Raw genomic sequence first — 18433 nt, 5'->3', positions numbered from 1 at the left:
CACTGCAACCTCCAAGCGAGAACAAAACCAAAACAACTACACACATTTTCCTAGGTTTGTGAACCCTGATCCCTGCTGTCAATAGTTTAAATCACTGGCTAAGTGACAGAAGCCTTTCTTGCCGTTATCCTTCCAGGCATCTGAATACTGAGTAGGAGTTTATGGGATATTAGTTTCCTGTTCACAGGAAACCTTTTTATTTATATATAAAATGCATTCCTGATACAAACAAAAGATAAAAGATGTCTCTTTTTCAAGACCCTACCACCTTAATAGTATGTTGCCTTCTTAAAAAAGATACCTCACACAAGGGATGTTGAGGGAAACAAAAAAAAAAAAAAAGTCTTCAAGCACATCCAAAAGGACATCTACATACATATAACAATATGTGGTGTCTTCATACCGAACAGCAGGATTTATCATTCCCTGAAGTAGGGATCTTTGATCTTAGGTAGCTCTTTTGCTCACAGGTCCATAAATCTTCGTGCTCAAATACAACTTAAATCAACATCTTCCTAATATAGTAACGGGTATGAAGAATATTAGGAGCACACAAAAAAAAGAAGGTGCACAAGATAGCATGAAAACATCCAACTAAAAACTTAGGTGAGAGGAAGACGCTATCAACAATAAAGTCTAATTTATGGCAATCTCCTAAAGGAATAAGTTAAGCAGAAAAGCACACCATTAAAAACTGAGGTAAGAGGGAGAGGCTATCAACAACAAAATTTAATTCATGACAATCTCCTATAGGAACAGGTTAGCAACACCACCAAATCTATTTATCTTTTAAATAGAACATAATATCAAATTCCAGTTATCACTTCTCTAATCTTACCTGCCTGCATCTGTCTCCTTGAAGATCCCATCCTGGTTTGGGCACAGTTCACAACTGGGTGTGACACCACATTTGCATGCGTCACAGAACCAAGGTTCAGTGGAATTTTCTGAAGCTGAGCTCATAATAGAATCACTCTCTCCATCAACACCATAGCAGCCTAAATACATGAAAAATGAAAAACAAGTGTAAGGAAATACAATTGTATATATTAGTACATATTATACACCACATTTTTCAGCCAACTCTAAGACACAAATGCAAGTATTTTTCAGTGCAACCTTGCATCCACTGGCAAAAAATATCAGCATCTTCGTCCACAAACACGGACATTCACATCAAAGGATTTTTTCAAAGCATAGGTTAAAAAAAAATGATTCCTTGAATTATATAAAGACAGCATAAAGTGCTATCTAGAACTAAAACTAAACTAAAACTATGTTTTATTTCTGTAAGAAAAATAATAGGGCTGTCACAATGAACCAGTCCTCAAAACCGTATGATAGAATCATAAATTGTCACAACATCAAACCGAAGGTAAGAATCTTGAACCTGTAACAAAAGCTTCTTTCTTTAATCATGTTGCTAACTAAAAGTGAGCACTAATTCATATAAACAATTAAAAATAATAAAAACAATCGTGGATTTAGCTTATAACACAATTACCTCTGCTTTCTTAAAAGATTCCTCATAACAAGATCTGACTTATGTAGAGATTACAGTTTTCAGGCTGTCAGTTATTTATAAAGAAGAAAATATAGCTCAATCCCTCTCTTTTCTAGGTTATATTTAAAGTGCAAATTTAGGACAAATGAATCAAAGAAAACCTAAATTAAATAATTAACTGTAAATTAAAGAAGGGGCATAAGAATTTTAGAAGCAGTAATATTTATACTAGTATTTTATATCCAAGTTCCAGTAGGCATAAATAAACAATTTTTATTTGTCTTTTATCCTACAAATGAAAGCACAGTGCTCTTTTCAAAAAGTCATAATCTTAAAACACAAAAGGAAGGCAATAAAAAGGGGAACTAAAAGCAAGAGGGCTACATTACATTCCATACTAGTATATTCCAATACAAGCTTTTAAAAATTGCAGGTTGTCACCCGGGCAGTTTTTAAATATGATGTAGCAGTGGAAGCAGAGTTAATCACAGAAGAGCTGGGATTAGAAGGAACCTCTGGAGATCCCCTCGTTCAAGACCTCTGCTCAAGCTCGGTCACCTGGAACATGTTGCCCAGGACAGTGCCCAGATAGCTTTTGAATATCTCCAAGGATGGAGACTCCACAACTTCTCTGTGCAACCTGTTCCAGTGCTCAGTTATCCTCACGGTAAAACACTTTTTCCTTACGTTCACACAGAACTTCCTGTCTTTCAGTTTGTGCCCACTGCCTGTTTTCCTGTCACTGGGCACCACTGAGAAAAGTCTGGCCTCATCCTCTTGATACCCTCCCTTCAATAATTTATACATACTGATAAGGCCCCCCTGAGCCTTCTCTTCTCCAGGCTAAACAGTCTCAGCTCTCTCAGCCTCTCCCTGTATGCAAGATGCTGCAATCCCTCCATCATCTCTGTGGCCTTTCGTTGGATTCACTCCAGTAATTCCATATCTTTCTTGTACTGGCGAGCCCAAAGACGGGCACAATACTCACGTGGCCTCACCAGTACTGAGTTTTAGAGGAAAGAATCACCTCCCTCACATCTCCTGGCAACGTTCTTCCTAATGCAGCCCAAATATCATTGGCTGCCCATGACTTTCACACCTCCAGCCAGTTCTTCCTGCGCCCTGCTGGGCTGTCCATCCAGCAAACATTAGGATGGCTAAAGTTCCACATGAGAACTAGGGCTTCCAAACGTGAGGCTTCTTCCGGCTGTCTGAAGAAAGCCTCATCTACTTCTTCTTCCTGATCAGGCAGTCTATAGCAGATTCCCACTACAATGTCACCCATGTTGGTGTGCCCACTAATCCTGACCCATAAGCTCTCAGTTGGCTCATCACATGTCCCCAGAGCTCCAAGCATTCTAAGTGCTCTCTCACACAAAGGGCAACTCGCCTTCCTCCTCTTACTGGCCTCTCCTTCCTGAAGATCCCATGTGCATCCATTGCAGCATTCCAGCCACGTGAGCTGCCCCACCAGCCTCTATGATCCCAAAGAGAGCCTAGCCTTGTAACTGCACAGACACTTCTGATTCCCCGTTTGTTCCTCATGCTGCGTGCATTAGTATACAGGCACTTCAGAGGCACCCTGGCACGCTCACTTCCTAGAAAGGGCATGAAAGCTTTCCCCATAATATGGTCCTGTGAGCACTTCCTTAGGTATAGGCTCGGGGCAATTCTGCTTCAGCCCTGTTCTCTTGATTAAGAGGTCCCTCCTATTTACATCACCCCAGGTCCTTTGGTTGCTAGCCCCATCCACTACTGCCTTACTTCATTGCTGGTCATTCTCTCTCTCTCCTCAGTCATTTCTAGTTTAAAGCCCTCATCAAGTTGACGAGGTTTGGCTGTTTGCAAAGATACATCCACCTCACTTTGTCAGGTGTATCCCATCTCTACTAAGCAGTTATCAGTCCTTGAAGAGGGTCGCATGGTCACAGAAACTGAAACCCTGTTGTCAACATCACCTGAGTAACCAATTGTTGACCTGCAACATTTGTTCGATCCTCTTCAGGCCCTTCTGCTTCACCAGCAGGATCAAGGAGAAACACCACCTGGTCAAGGTCTCCAACCTTGACCACTAACCCCAGAGCCATGTCATCATGCTTAATGCTTTCCAAGTCTCCCCTGGCAGTATCAGTGGAGCCCACATGGAAGAGCAGCAAGGGGCAGTAGTCTGAAGACCAGACAAGCCTCAGTAGCCTCCACAGAACATCCTTAATGCAAGGCCCTGGCATATAGCAAACCTCCTTAGATGGCAGTACTGATGTGCAGAACTGTCCCCCTGGTCTAGTCTGGTCTCTGTCCCCTGCAGCAGGGAGTCTCCTGGAGCAGTAGCCTTCCTCCTAGTGCCAGAAGTTACCAGCTTTCAGCCTTCACCATCATAGGAGTTTCCACTTTCTAACTCAACAGGCACTGGCTCTGCCTGCTCCGCTGATAAAGTTGGAGGTTTGTGCTCCTGAAGCTGCAGAGTCTCAGAGAAGATCCGGCTGCTCTCTTTTGCATCATCTCTGATGCTGTGCAGTCTGCTGACCTTGTCCTTGTCCTAGAGCTTCCTGACTTGGCACCACAGGTCCTCAACCACTGTACAGTTCTTACAGGCAAAAGGACCATCAGCCCCAGCCTCAGCAAAAGGCCCCACACACTTTCCTGTAGCCCAGGACTACAGAACTGCATCCTCCTTCTGAAGCTCCATCTGGGCTGAAGCCTCTGATGCTGCAGCAATAGTTGCTCCAACAGCTGTGGCACATTACCACCACAGCTGAGGACAGATACGCTAATCTGAGCACTATCGCCAGGCCCTTCTTTGCACAGCAGTTTTTGTAGAAGGGCACAAACTGCTGCATCTGTTGGCTGCCTCTGCTCACACCACAGCAGTCACTTGAAGGTGTAGTAGGTGAGCTCTGCCTTCAGGAATTATTTGCATGAAAGGATATGGTTCATAAGGTAGCTACTGTGAGAGATGCTACATCCTTCAAGAAAGTTACTTTATGAACTTTACCCTATATGTGAACTTTTTTTTTTTTTTTAAAGGAAGCAGGCAAAAATGGAGCAATGAATTTGTCACTGGTAAGAAACAGGTAGAAGATATGGCAGCCTAAAGCAAAAAAACATGGGGGGAATTAATCAAGTATTATTATATCACATTCAGGACTTAGTTTTATTAGGGACAACAAATACTCCAACTAACAGAATTATCAGTTCAGCTAAAATGCAATTTATATCAATAATTAAAAGGCCATTCTGGTACAGGATTCAGGTACACATTCAGTTAAAGTGTGACTGAACTGGTGCTCTACTTCTGCACAGACCCATTTGTCATGGTTCACAGATTTCCTTTTTTGTTACTTTGAATTCAGAAAAACACTCCATTTTGGAACCTTTCCATTTTTGGTCCTGGAAGTTATCTACAGTAATAAGTAAACAAAATGAAGAAGTTTTCATATTGAGGAAATATCACAATTTGGAGACTCTTATAAACTTTGTCCTTCATTTTAGTCTCCATCCTCTATTTGTGTCTAGAAGGCTCAAGAGGAGCACCTTAACACTGGGCTGTAATGCATAACAACTTCAAATTTTTAAGTCCAGTAAGTTCCTGAGTACAAGCAACTCTCAATCTTCCATTTATGAACATTTCTTTGTGATCAGAAGGCATTGTTTCAAGCTGTTTGAATCAGCTGGATTCCCAGATCTTCTGTTGAAGATTTTCAACAGAATCAGGGAGATTTTCCTTCTCTGTGAAACCTGTTCAGTTTATTTTTAAGCTAGCTATAATGAGAATGTTTTGCATTTTTCTTTTACATTAAGTATTTTAAAATGTCTGGGAGCAATGGAACAGTTTATAAAAGTATCTTAATTGCAGGAGCAACTCTTATTTACAAACAAATAGATTAAATACCAAAATATCTGAAGGCAATTTGGTGAGGAAGAAAGGAAGAGGAAGTAATTAACATCTAAGAAAATAGAAAGGTTCTGTGCATCCTGCATATAATTGCAGACCAATGTACCTACCTGTGTGAATAAAGCCCAAATATGTTTAAGTGAAAAACCAGAAGACACTTCTATTTCGTATAGCTATGAATTATGACTTTCAGCATTAAATATATAGGAATTACGGGAATGATGCTGAACTCTGCAAGGAAACAACATTTTTGCAAGGAGAATCTTCAGTGCAGAATTTACATTTTAGAGACTCTAATGCTAAGAAGGCATCTATTTTACAAGGATGGCCTGGACTACAACAGAACACACACATTTAAAAGTCAGTTTTACTTTTTTCATTTGACAATACTTTGTGTTGTCCCAAACTATCAGTTGCGCAAGAAAATATGATTTAAGACAGCCCACAAAGACTGAGACTCAAGCACAGATGGAACGAAAAGCATTTTTTCCAATTAAAAAATATATTTCACATTAAATGTAACAACTAAGGAAAATAAAAATATCCCAATAAAATACTGGCCCACAGAAAGTCACACGAATATTTATTGTCCAGTAAGGTCCTATACACCATACCCCACTCTTCTCTCCTCCAGAGCAGCAGCTCTAGTGTTCATGTGGAGCTACTCATCCTTCTATGCAAACTGTACAACAAATCTGCTTCCAGCTCAATCAATGTTCTGACCCAAATTACAACATAGTTTCATAAATACTAGCACCAAGGGAAAAAAAATCTGTTTACCACAGGTCAGACTGCAGATACGGGAGCATTTACAGGTTCCTCTTGGATATTCCTATCTTCCTCCTCCTTCCCCACTCTGAGAATGAACGTTGTTATTTTTGTAAATATTGATTATGTTGGCAGTGCCTAGTCCATTGAATCCATTTTCCCAGACACAGTTAACCTTACAAGGACCTTGAGTTTCATTCAGCATCCAACTCAGCTAATAGAGAGCATACAGACGAAGAAAACTATGTACATGCTGCAGCAGTTGTAGGACTGAGCTGAAAAGAGCTACTTTAATTTCAAAACTGGGAGTCCAAAGTATAGCATGCAGAGGGTAGACTGGTAGTTTTTGGACACCGCTTTCTTTTTAAGGAGTAATATACTTCATCATCATTCTCATTTTTAGCTGGTTTGAAATTATAATTAAACTCAATCATTCACCTTCTCATTTCTTCACTATATTCAATGTACTCTTTATGATTTATGTCTAGGCATGATTAAGCACCACATATTTAAGAAAATAAGTATTTTAAAGTGCTTTAGAAGTCTGTTACTTAAAGAGTAACAAGAGTATCATAATTGCACAAGAGTACCATAATTACTACTGTAAATGAAAGAAAGGAAAAATATTCAGGCTTATCACTATACAACTGCATTTGTTATGCGTCACATTGAACATTTACCTGTTGTTCAGCAAGAGGAAATATAATTTCAATGACAAACAATATTTAAACACAGTACAGACTTTACTTTTTACATTCAGCTATTTTTCAAATACAATGATCAAGTCAACATTTTTGATTGCAGAGCAGTTAAATTACTGAATTGTGCAACTAAATAACAGCATAATTTGTTAGCTTGGTTCATTACCCACTGACTGGAATAAAACAGCAATACTGCTCTAACTCCCCTTGTGACAGAAACAGAGCTCTGCATAACAGACTAAAACTAAATTCAGAAAATAAGCAGTAACACTGGGGGAATTTTTTTTTTTTTTTTAAATAAAGTCTTCTATTACAGCATGAGGTTCATCAATAAGAATTAAAATAAGAAGCCAGAATATGTTTCTTTTTGTAATAGAAGTATTCTAGCAAAGGACAAATAAAGCTCACAAGTGCATTCATGAACAGCTTCATTATATATATGAAATATGATACAGCTCCTACATTAAGCTATTTTCTTCAAAATGCGGTACTAGCTTTAAGTAGCATTTCAAAAAGTTATTAAGTTGTAATAACACGATTTTGAATAAATGTCAGTAAAGTTGCTTTTAAGCAATCATATTAATGTACAAGCATACAGCCCATTAATCTCTTAGAACTGATGAATAATTAAGGTTTAAAATGTCTACAGATCATCCTTAACATACTAACTTTTTCCTAAATGTAGTTTTTACAAATGACCTAACATTGTTGGAGCAGTAATACTTCATCAATCCATATGGCAAAATAAAATCCGTTTCAAACACTGAAGCTTCTTGAACAACCAAATGTTCTCACATTTGTTTTTCTAACCTAACTGCTGCAGACTGCTTCCGTCTGCTAAAATTAAAACTTCCCAATTTTACCTGTATTCTGAAATACTTGCCTAATTGCACTTATCAGTAATTTACCTGCAAATATGTTACCATTATCATGTGGGTTTGTATCAAACATTTCTTCTGGTAATAGCACAATTCTAGGTCATTCTGTCACACACGCATAAAAACAAATTTATATACATAAAATATGAAATATGTAAATTTATATATAAATACATTTTCCTAACGTATGCAGAAGTCTTAATGTCAGCGTTAGGAACTAAGATCTGCAACCGACACAAGGAAGCGTCTACTCTTTTCTCTTCTTGAGAAAATACGCCGGATTATCATTAATCATTGCTGATAAATGCACCAAAGGAACCTTGTCCACAACAGAGTCGAAGTTGAGGAAAATCAGCCTGCAAGAATCTAACTGTTGACTTGTGTGTGCTGGCAAATAAAGCTACAAAGGCAAAGATATAAAATCAGGCTGCTCCAGAGACCTTATGACTCTGTACCTACAACCTCTTCTTTGCTATGAAGCCACGTAAGCAACAAAAAGGCTGCACGCTCAGTAGTAGCTTTTTGTTAAGTACATATATCAGATCATATACCAGATCTTTAGCCACAAGGAGAAAATATCTGTGGGCAATGTTTCACAGAACATACTTTTTGAATTATTTCTGAAATAGTACTAGCATGAATCAATTTGAATATATTCCAGAATAATTCTGAACGCTTCATAACATGGCTGGAGAGCTTTTATTTTCCAGGAGAAGCTAGCACTAATGAATATAATCTAGCGAAGCACACAATATTTAAAATTAGCTTTATAAGCAAGAATTCTTAATAGGTAATTAGATAATATACCACAAATAATTTGTACTCAAGTCATGGGGCCCAATAGCTATAGTTTAAGTTTGATTTGATAATACTTAACAAAATGAAAAGTCGAGTCCCAAAGCCCCTTGTGGAGCTGTATTTTTTGTTGAGCGCATGCAACTACTTTAATCCACAATTTTCCTTATGTTTGCTATAAAGGAGTGTCTGCCGCTTTTGGGTTAAGCGATAACAAACAAAGGAAAGATCAAATTCCATCGATCTAATATCCATCTGGACAATACAAATCTCTTGAACAGTTACATACACAAAATTGCTGTAAAGCTAAAATTTACAAGTGACATAATAAACCTTGTATGTGGTTTTGACACCAAAATCAATAGGTAGATGAAAGTCATTAAATTCCTTACGAAAACCAGCAGTGAAAATTCTTTGCAAAATATACAGAGAAGCAAAGAATTATCACTGGCTCAATTTTTAAAGAACAAAATTATCATGATTCCAAAAAATCTAAATAATTGGAACAAAAATTAACAGATGACAAAATACCTCTGTCCTCATTTAAAGAGTCAGATAACACAAGGATGATGTCATTTGACATTAAAATGCCAGATGTGTACAGTTAACAAATAGCTGTGATGTTTGTTTTTAAAAAAAAAAAAAAAGGAAAAAAAACGCTCTTTTCTTCCAACTGGAAAGTTGGAAGACAGAAGCATTTTCAGAAGAAAATCCCATTGTGGAAATGTATCAGTTCTGATGAAACTTGGAGATTCTAGTTCAAATAAGTGTATCTGGATCAATTAAAAGCTAAGGTCATTACTGCATTCCTCTGATACGTGAGAGAGGCTAAAGTGTCTGCACAATCCCAACTGGAGCTGGGACATTAATCTACTCTTCAATAAAAAAACTAAATATTTGTTGTAGAACAGCTACCACCTGTAATCAAACACCTCAGTCTCCTCTGTTAGTTGTTCCACTTTTTATAGATACCACAGTATTTACTGGGCTAAAAAGACATATACTAACTCTGCAGCCTAAATGCAGCTCAACATTGTTTCAGTATCTTGTGGAAGAAAACCATCCCTCAAAACCCTACAGTTTTTCAATAAATGACAATTTATATTTTTGGTTATTGACTTACAATTATAACAATGGAAAACCTTGCAAAACTGAGGAATGCTGCTCACCTAGTTAGTGTTTGAAAAACTAACATTTCACTACATAATCTGAAAAGGGGATGGAGGAGTGTTTTCCACTGCGAGACTATAATTGAATTTTAGTGTATTAAAACCAAGTCTACAGGACAAAAGGCATTTGATTAAAAAAAAAACTACATGTTACTTTGTCTAAATCTGTCTGAAAACTTATCATATAGAGACCAGGAGTTCAGAGTTTTTAAGAACAGCTGCACTTTAATACTTTTTCCAAGGTAATATTCTCTTATCTATTGCAGACAATTCCCTCTTTAAATACTTAATTATAGGATCCTTAATGCTGAGCTGAGGACAACACAGGTTCAACTTATTATTGTCCACCTTCTCTTCCAATGTTTTATTAACAAAGGTTTTTAGGAGTGTTACTTTTATGACTCTTTAAAATGCATAGACACACAGATACAAAGCTGCTGCTCAATACAATCATTCCATTCTGGTATTAAGCTATTAACCTGATGAGCAAGACAAAGTTGTTCTGTCAGGCTTTCCTGTATGAAAAGTTGGGAATTGAGAGTTTTGGAACAGAAAGCAATGTAATAGTTCCCCACAAACTGCAACATCAGGAGGCAATCTTCCAGATTCTTTCTCAAAGTACCACAGTTGTTCACATAAGCTGATTACCTAAGGATCAAAAGGACAACGATCGAGGGAAGGACAACAAGCACACGTCTTGTAGCTGACATGTTACCTTTCCGTTATTAGAGTTACTGCACCTGATTCAGCATCAAGTCATCAACCTGCCCCTTTGATTTGAAATTATGTTGAGGAAAATCAGCTTTTGCACACTTTGCTTAAAATGTGTAGTGACTTTAATGTTCATCAAGTTCTGAATTTTGGATCTTCAGAAATCCCCGAAAACCCCTTTTCAATTACAGTGTTCATGAAATCCTTACGTTTGTATACTCTTAGATAACTTTATCACAACTCCATGTCTGCCACGTCCCTGAACACCTCACCTCTCACGTTAAACCATTAAATTGCATTAGTCTAATGTTAGCTCATAAATTTAAACATATGAAAGTCAAGTTAAACATAAACATTTAATCTTCCTCACACTGCATACGTTATTACAACTGTTTATTGAATATATATAATTTTATACAGAAAACTAACTTTTCTATTCCCTGATATTAAAGACATTGTACTCTATCAATAGCTTCTATTTATGCAATTGTCATTAGAAATAGATTGCAGACACTTAAAAATGCTATTGTTAAAGCAACTGTTCTGAAATTTATACCACTGAGAGAAACGAGAAGAGAGACCTCATTCCTGCTTTGGCTGTGTCTGTTCCTCCCTCTCCGTGGGAAAATAATATTTTTTAAGTCGAACATGGCATCTACATATGCTAACCCTCCCTATATATATATCACAAAATATAAATCTTATAAAGATCATGAAAATATGAACTTAAGTAAACTGCAGTTTTGTAAAAAGAAATGCTGTGAGATGGTAACATTTAAAATAAGATATATTCATCAATCTTTAATTAGGTCAAAAGTTTAGAATAAAGACATTAATCAATTCACACAGCATAAATTCAGAACAATATTTTTGTTTAATATAATGGAGAGTAGTATGATTTGAGAGTAGATGTGATATGATTTCACAAAATGAACTCGTGCACTAGACAGCAGCAGACCAGAGTAAGCTACAAAAGCAAAATGCAAGTACTAATGTTCTACTGCACTGTAAAGCATCTGGAGACTACACTCCTGTTTTTAGCATGGGAGTTTTATTCCCTACCATAAAGATCACAGCAAAGTAAAAAACAAATACAGGGATTCGGAAAAGGAACAGCTGGAAAAACGCAGAACTTTTCTAATTTAATTCACAGCAACTAAATCAATAGCAATAGCTGGCAACCATACTACCTACAGATGTATCGCACACTATGATATGCACCAGACACTTTCCTCAGACACACTGCAATCAATATGCCAGAAAAAATGACACCACAGTTGGGGGTGCCCTGCTATTACCAGATCTTACCACAAAAATGTTTATCCAAAATGACAGATCAGTGCCTAAAGAAGATTTTGATAAAAAGAAATGAGAATTATCTCCACATAGAAGTAAGCGTTCTGAAAAGTAACTGTTGTTACAAATTTAGTAAGAAAGATTTTTCCCCAGCACTATGAATATTTTTTTCTTTTTTTTAGAAAAAATATAAAAATATTAAATCATAGAATCAAACTAAAGCTTCAAAGGACATAAATTCTTAAATAAAACTTAGATTTGCTGCAAGCAATTATTTAAACTCATGCTGAAAAGTTTAACATTAAAATGGTATCTGCTTTTACCTATCAATATAAAATATCAAAGTATTAAACAGTGAACTAATTGTTCATTTCTAACAAAAAAAAATTTTAACATACTTATAACCATATATATATAATATGTATATATTTATTTTAATCAACAGAGTGTACAGATAAAATGTCAAGTAAATTGTCAAATTCAGGGCATTTATCATAGATTTGAAGTTCAGCTTGTTGCAGAGGAAACTTACATTTTTATCACAATCAGCAATTACTTTTACTTACTCAGCTTATTTTATTTTCCTAAGAGTTCTCCTAGTCAAATAGGACTTCACAAATGCTTTAGATTGCTGCTCATCAAGAATCATTACTAACATAAATCATAGACAACTAAACTTTCAATCATAAATGTGACAAATTAACTAATAAAATCCTTAGTCATTTAGCTTGTATGGACTGTAGAACTTACCAAAACTAGCAATTTAAACCCTCGCAATTCAAACTCTCTGAATAAATCTATTTTATTTTTGTTGCAATAATAACAAAATGTGTATACACACTATAGCCTTTATACCAACGGGACTAAGAGGAATCTGCCTCGAACAGTTTAAAAATAAGAATGATGACAAGTACTTTTAGATAGATTTTGAACTAGTAAAATGCAAGTGACTTTTGAACTACAGAACTATCATCCTGCTACAGAAAGGCAACTATCATCTTACCTTTGAAGAGACAAAAGCTTAGTAAACTAAACAAAATGAAGAAGTGAACATTGCTGGATTTTTTTAAAACACTTCTTTGGAATAAACAACAAATTTGCCATTGTTTTATCCTAAAAAAGCAAAAGAGAATCATTTTTCTAACACAGTTTCATTCTGCACTTTAACATAAACCCACCATACCTAACTGCACAATCATTAAATATATGTTACAGAGGTATTTTTAGGGAGCGCTAAGACTTTAGGGTTTATACATGTTTATTGTATATAAAATCTGGAGAAGTATCAAATAGCTATTTTCATTACAATTAGCAAAATATACTTTCACTCAATCTTTCTTTTCTCATGAGCTACCACTAGACCGTGCTAGAAAAATATACCAAGTTTCTATAAAGCTAGCTTTTAGTAACTTCCTGCATCTTCCATCAAATACATCCTGTACATTACACTCCCAAATAAATTCTTCTCAGACACTGAGCAAGGAATTCAGCCAGCATATCACGATAGTTAAATTCACATGTCAGGCTCTTCTTTATAGCCAAAAAAGGTCTAACCAAAACCAATGGCACCTGAAGAGTGATCCATCTCATCATAAATTAGGCATCTAGTCAGCTGAACAGCTCTCTGAGCTCCAGTGACTGTATTGATTAGCTCTTCAAAGGACTGCACTAGTTCAGATTTCAATGCTTCAAATAGCCTATTTCATTTTCCTGGGAAACCTTATAAACAATGTGAAGAACTAAGAAGGTACAGGACAGTAAAATACTGAACAAGGGAAATCTAATTAGTCAAGAATATACAGGTTTGTTGTGGTTTTTGTTTTTTTGTAAGTCTAAATACAAGAACAGATATCAACACACAGGGACATATATATTTTCCATCCTCAAGAGAAAGACGAACAACAAACAACAGCTTCACCTTTCATGTAGGGCTGTTAAAATTCCACATGCTCATCTCAGAATTATTTGGGAACTATTCCTTCAAAAAGGAGTGAAAACTTGACTACAAAAAGAGGATCACGCTTTTTCTCCTCTTTTCAGATTATTTTTTAACTTACTTGATCAGCCAGCATATACAAAATGCATGACAATTAGAGCAAACAAGCTACTATTTCAGATGAGTATTCACAGAAAAACAAGAATTTTGAACTTTACAGTTTTATGTTGAAATCCACAAAGCAAACAAGCACATTATGCTAGTTACTTAAAGCTCTACTTACCTGAATGATCATTCCTCCTGTCTCCTTCCCCTTTTAGTATAAATGTAAGAGGTCTTCTGTATTATATATTACATAGAGTAGATTTCCAGCAATTAGCAAACCAATAATTTGAGTATTTTTGTTACTTTACAATTTCAAATTGTCCCTTTCAAATTGTCAATGAAAACTATGAGAAAGTTATTATGTAAAAACAGCTAGTCTTGAACTAACAGCCACAGCCAATTCCTCTCTCTCCTCTATATCTTGTCTCCTGACTTTTTAAAAAAAAAAAAAAGGTTTTCAAATAATGACTTCCTATTGTCAAAATCTTAAATCCTAGCCTTGCAATCAAATTTGCATCCTGAAACAGGTAAGATAATATATTTACTATAATATCTATCGCAAAGCTGACAATACAATCCGCAGTTCTGAGATTATCTATAGACCTGTCCCACACTTGCTTATATTTGCTCCACTAAAGTAGAAGATGGATGCTTCACCACTAGAAGGATCCATGTAGTATGAAAAAAAAAATTACTTGACAGAGCTTAAAGGCTTGATTCATTTGTTCAAGAAAGCAAAATATTATTTTAATACCGTCAAAGCATATGTTTTCCTTCCACCGTAAGAATAAATGGATTGTATTACCTTCATGTACAGTTATTCCACAGTTGTCACACTGGATTATTTCATCAGCATCTTCACTGTTATCTCCAAGACAAACACAGCAGATCAGAATATGGTCCATTTTCTGGGAACTCCAATTTTGAGACTTCTCAAGGATCAATGAGTCCTAACATTGAAAAATAAAGACATACGGATTTTGTTAGGAACCTCAGTTTCATTAAACAAACAAAAAATATCAGGTATTTGCTCAATTTTCAAGGAAAATACAAAGATGGAGAATTATTTTCACAAGAATAAAAGCTTCATACATATATAGTTCTTTTTTGTTGTTGTTGTGAAAACACTCAAGCACTTTATCTACAAGCATAAGAGCAGGGAGAAAAGACAGATACAATCTGATTTGCATACAACTATAGACCTCTTAAGTTCTGAAAGCCAGAAAAGGGCCTTATATCCTTGGACAACACCATACATTTGGCTTAAAACATTAATGTGTACAATGTGTGTAAAAAGGAACAAACATACACAGCCCTAGGAAATCATTTAAAAGAAAAAAGCTTCCTTTCCAAACATTTTTTCCCCATTCCAACCCCCCATTTATGACTTACAATACAGCACTAATACTGCGCCTGCATACTCTAAGCAGATAAAAACTATCCTGAATGCAAACAGAAGTAGGTGCTCGTTGTCAAGGTGCTTAAAATCTTACTCTGAGATTTTCCACTCTCTATAGATCATCATTTATAATATCCGGTCAGTCCGACAGAGAAAGTCTCCACATAAAAAAATTTCAATTACTTGTTAATGAAGCCTTTTTGTACTGTAGGTTTATTGGGTCAGAATTTTTGCTCGTTTTGCTTTTCATCTTCTTCTTGTTTGATTTTGAAATTAAGATAAAGAAGGAAAACATCTCTCCCATCTTAAGTGGACGTCACCTACTTTATCTCAGTGTCAAAAAGGTGACTTATTTCCGTAACATTTTTGCCCTAGAAAAGCTCAGACACGTGCTTCTAGTAGTTAAGACAGACTTCCGAATCTCCTAGCTAAATATAGTAAGAAACTATGAACTATGAAAGAGTCATCTAGACATAGAAATGAAAGCTTATACAACCATTTATAAGGTCCTGCTTGCTTCACTGATTGTGAAAAGGACAAGATTCCCCCCTGCAAGATTCAGAGTTAATGAGTATTTCTTCCAAAATCCTCCTTTTAGGACACACTTTTTCAGAAATACCGTGGCCCATTATTACTCAAAATATACACACTTAGCTTACCATTACACACAGAAAAAGGTTAGTAGACATTCCCTAACGTTGGCAGATTAGCTGCACAAAGCCGCAGGCTTGCCAGACACGTCTCAATTCCAAGAACTCTCCAGAAAAGCCAGCTCTTTCCAACAATACCTTCAACTGTTATCTTGCTTCACTAGGGAAGGTTTAAAACAAATCTGCTATCTCTACTCTTAATACAAGCCCACAGTCTTATAACTAAAAGAAAAAAATATAAAACCTTCCTTTCAAGGAACAGAACTGCACTGTAAGAAGAACACTGAAATAACATTAGCTGTTTGGGTGCTGTGAATATCCACAAACTTAAGTAAAAGAGTCAACCAGTGATGCTGAACCAAATTTTGATCTCATGTTAGGATCCACAACCATTATGGTTTACCTAGGGCAAAGACAGCCAACTTACGACCTATAGGTCAGACAGAGCAGCAGAATAACTTCATTTTCTACACAGACGTGGAGTGATCTGGACGGTATATGCTGCTCCCCCCGCTCACGCCATGTAAGCACCTGGAAGGCTCTACCCCAAAAGCTGACCCTACTGGTCTAACGCACAGGGACGTTTACCCGGAGACAAGAACTGCTGCCAACCTGAACTCCTCTGGTGCTCAACCTGAGTAAGCGCACGGATTTCATCTGAACAACTACGTAATGCCCAGTTCTGTGGTGTTAATGAAAGAAAGTGAGTATGTCAACCTGTATGCCTACATGCTTATAACTTTAACGGGATCATGCAATAAAACAGAAAAGTGCTAGCAACTATAAAAACTGAAAAGCACCATTTATCTACTAATGGGGCTTGACCCTAGAAAATAAAGTGCAAGTTTGCTTCTTTGTGCTCAGTACATTAGAAAAGCACACAGTACTTCATTACAGTACAGTTAAAATACAGTAAATGCAGATCTTACAAATACTTCTGCAAAATGAAGGAAAAAAACAGATAAAAAAAGAAAGGAGTAGAGAAATAAAGAATGCATGCTAAGGACACCACTACATGTTCAGAGTTAATTACCTGAATATTCTTTCATGCAGTAACTATGCATTAATTGGGCTGCTGAAACAGGCTTAACTTTCCAATTCAACGGAAACTAAGTACATATTCAAGAATATATCCTTAAGAATCAAGGCTCAAATCTCCATTCCCGAGATGGGAAACAACCCTGAAAAAGTCCTGCCTGTCTCAGAACAATGATCTGAAGTTCCAGTCACCGATAGCCATACAGTGCTTTCAGCTCCTGAGCCAAAAAAGTATCGGTAAAGACACTAGCGTTTCCGAGCTAGATAATGAAAAGAAACAGAAGCCTGACCAGGATGAGAAAGAAAGATTTTCTCCCTTCCAAAGCAGCCCTGAAGATGAAAGCCATTCTACAGGTTACTGCCAAGCCAGCTGTGCGACAACAGGGCAACTTTTTAGCTTCTGTAGACCGCAAAGGACAAATGGGGTTAAAACATTTACTCGGTCCCCAAAGTGGTACTTAAAATACATAATAAACCACAACTGCAAACATCAACAGCCATACTAATTTAAAAACAGTAGATGCCTACACAAAAAGTAAAAACTACTCAGAATTATGCATTTTTTCTTCAGTCACAATCTTTAGTAATTAAAGCTGCACTGCTTATATTTGCAATCATATATATATATAAATATGTAATAAAGTATACACAGACCTTTGTTTCTTCCAAATACTCTGTTCAGTTCCCTGCTACTTTACACATGAAAATAAAGATTAAATGGAAACAATAAATGTTACTGGCACGACCCTATTTAAAGTTCTGCTGAAACTTAAATCTTATGTTAACCTTGCAATTATTTCCTGAAAATTCAGGGTAGATTTTACAGTAATTATTTTTACCCTGTTCAGAATTTTGCTACTATGATACATGAAGTCAACCATCCTGACAAACTAATATCTTAATTTTTCTACAGGAACAACCTTTAAGGCAATGGTAATTGTGCATGAAAAAAATTTACATTACTAGGCACTTAACACATCATTTTCACGTTCCGCAATTATAAGTTATTTAATGTAATAATAATAGCCCATAAATGCTTTTTAGTACTGTTAAGAAGTTGTTGTGTTTGTGTGCATTATAAGCAAAACCAACACAAATTATCATGATTATCCTAATTGATCCTAATCCAGAGTTCGATACCTCTTCATTTAGAATTCTTTTACCAGGGAACCTAGTGTTCAGTCTTTGAGTTAGTTGCAAACAACGGCTAGGATAAAGAATAATCTATCCTTTCATCATTTTATGCACGTGTCACAGACACCCCTATATCATTACAGATAAGCAACACTTAGGCTAAAACACACCTAAACCTCTCATTGATGCATGTTCATTTGCACAGTGGACCTCCTATTTGCATTAGGACTAATCCCAATCCCACTAAAGCCCAGCAAAGTCTTTCTACTGACTTTAGTGCCATTAGGTTGGCCAAATGGTCCAAGCAAATTTATTTAACATGCAGTGCCTATTTAGCACAATTTGTTGCTTTGTTTATTCCTCAAAATCCTGTAAAAAGAATTCCAGTCAATCAGTTTAGCTTTTCAAATTAACAGAATAGCACTGGAGAGTAGTTTCCATTTCTCAACAGACATAT

At 36.3% G+C, this 18433-nt stretch overlaps 1 protein-coding gene across 20 annotated transcripts in view; it reads right to left on the bottom strand.

Moving 5' to 3' along the window:
• Positions 1–18433, bottom strand: part of PHF14 (PHD finger protein 14) — a 171923-nt gene that overhangs the window by 141800 nt on the left and 11690 nt on the right. For all 20 annotated transcript variants that reach the window (XM_068934959.1, XM_068934958.1, XM_068934966.1 and 17 more), the window contains exons 4-5: positions 14561–14705; positions 839–998 (exon numbers count right to left, since the gene is read on the bottom strand). In XM_068934959.1, the coding sequence (XP_068791060.1) occupies positions 839–998; positions 14561–14705 (305 nt within the window). The remainder of the gene's footprint in view (positions 1–838; positions 999–14560; positions 14706–18433) is intronic.

The sequence above is a fragment of the Struthio camelus genome, chromosome 2, assembly GCF_040807025.1.
Source record: "Struthio camelus isolate bStrCam1 chromosome 2, bStrCam1.hap1, whole genome shotgun sequence".
NCBI lineage: Eukaryota > Metazoa > Chordata > Aves > Struthioniformes > Struthionidae > Struthio > Struthio camelus.
The sequence above is the reverse complement of the archived record's forward strand: the minus strand, read 5'-3'. Positions and strand labels throughout refer to the sequence as shown.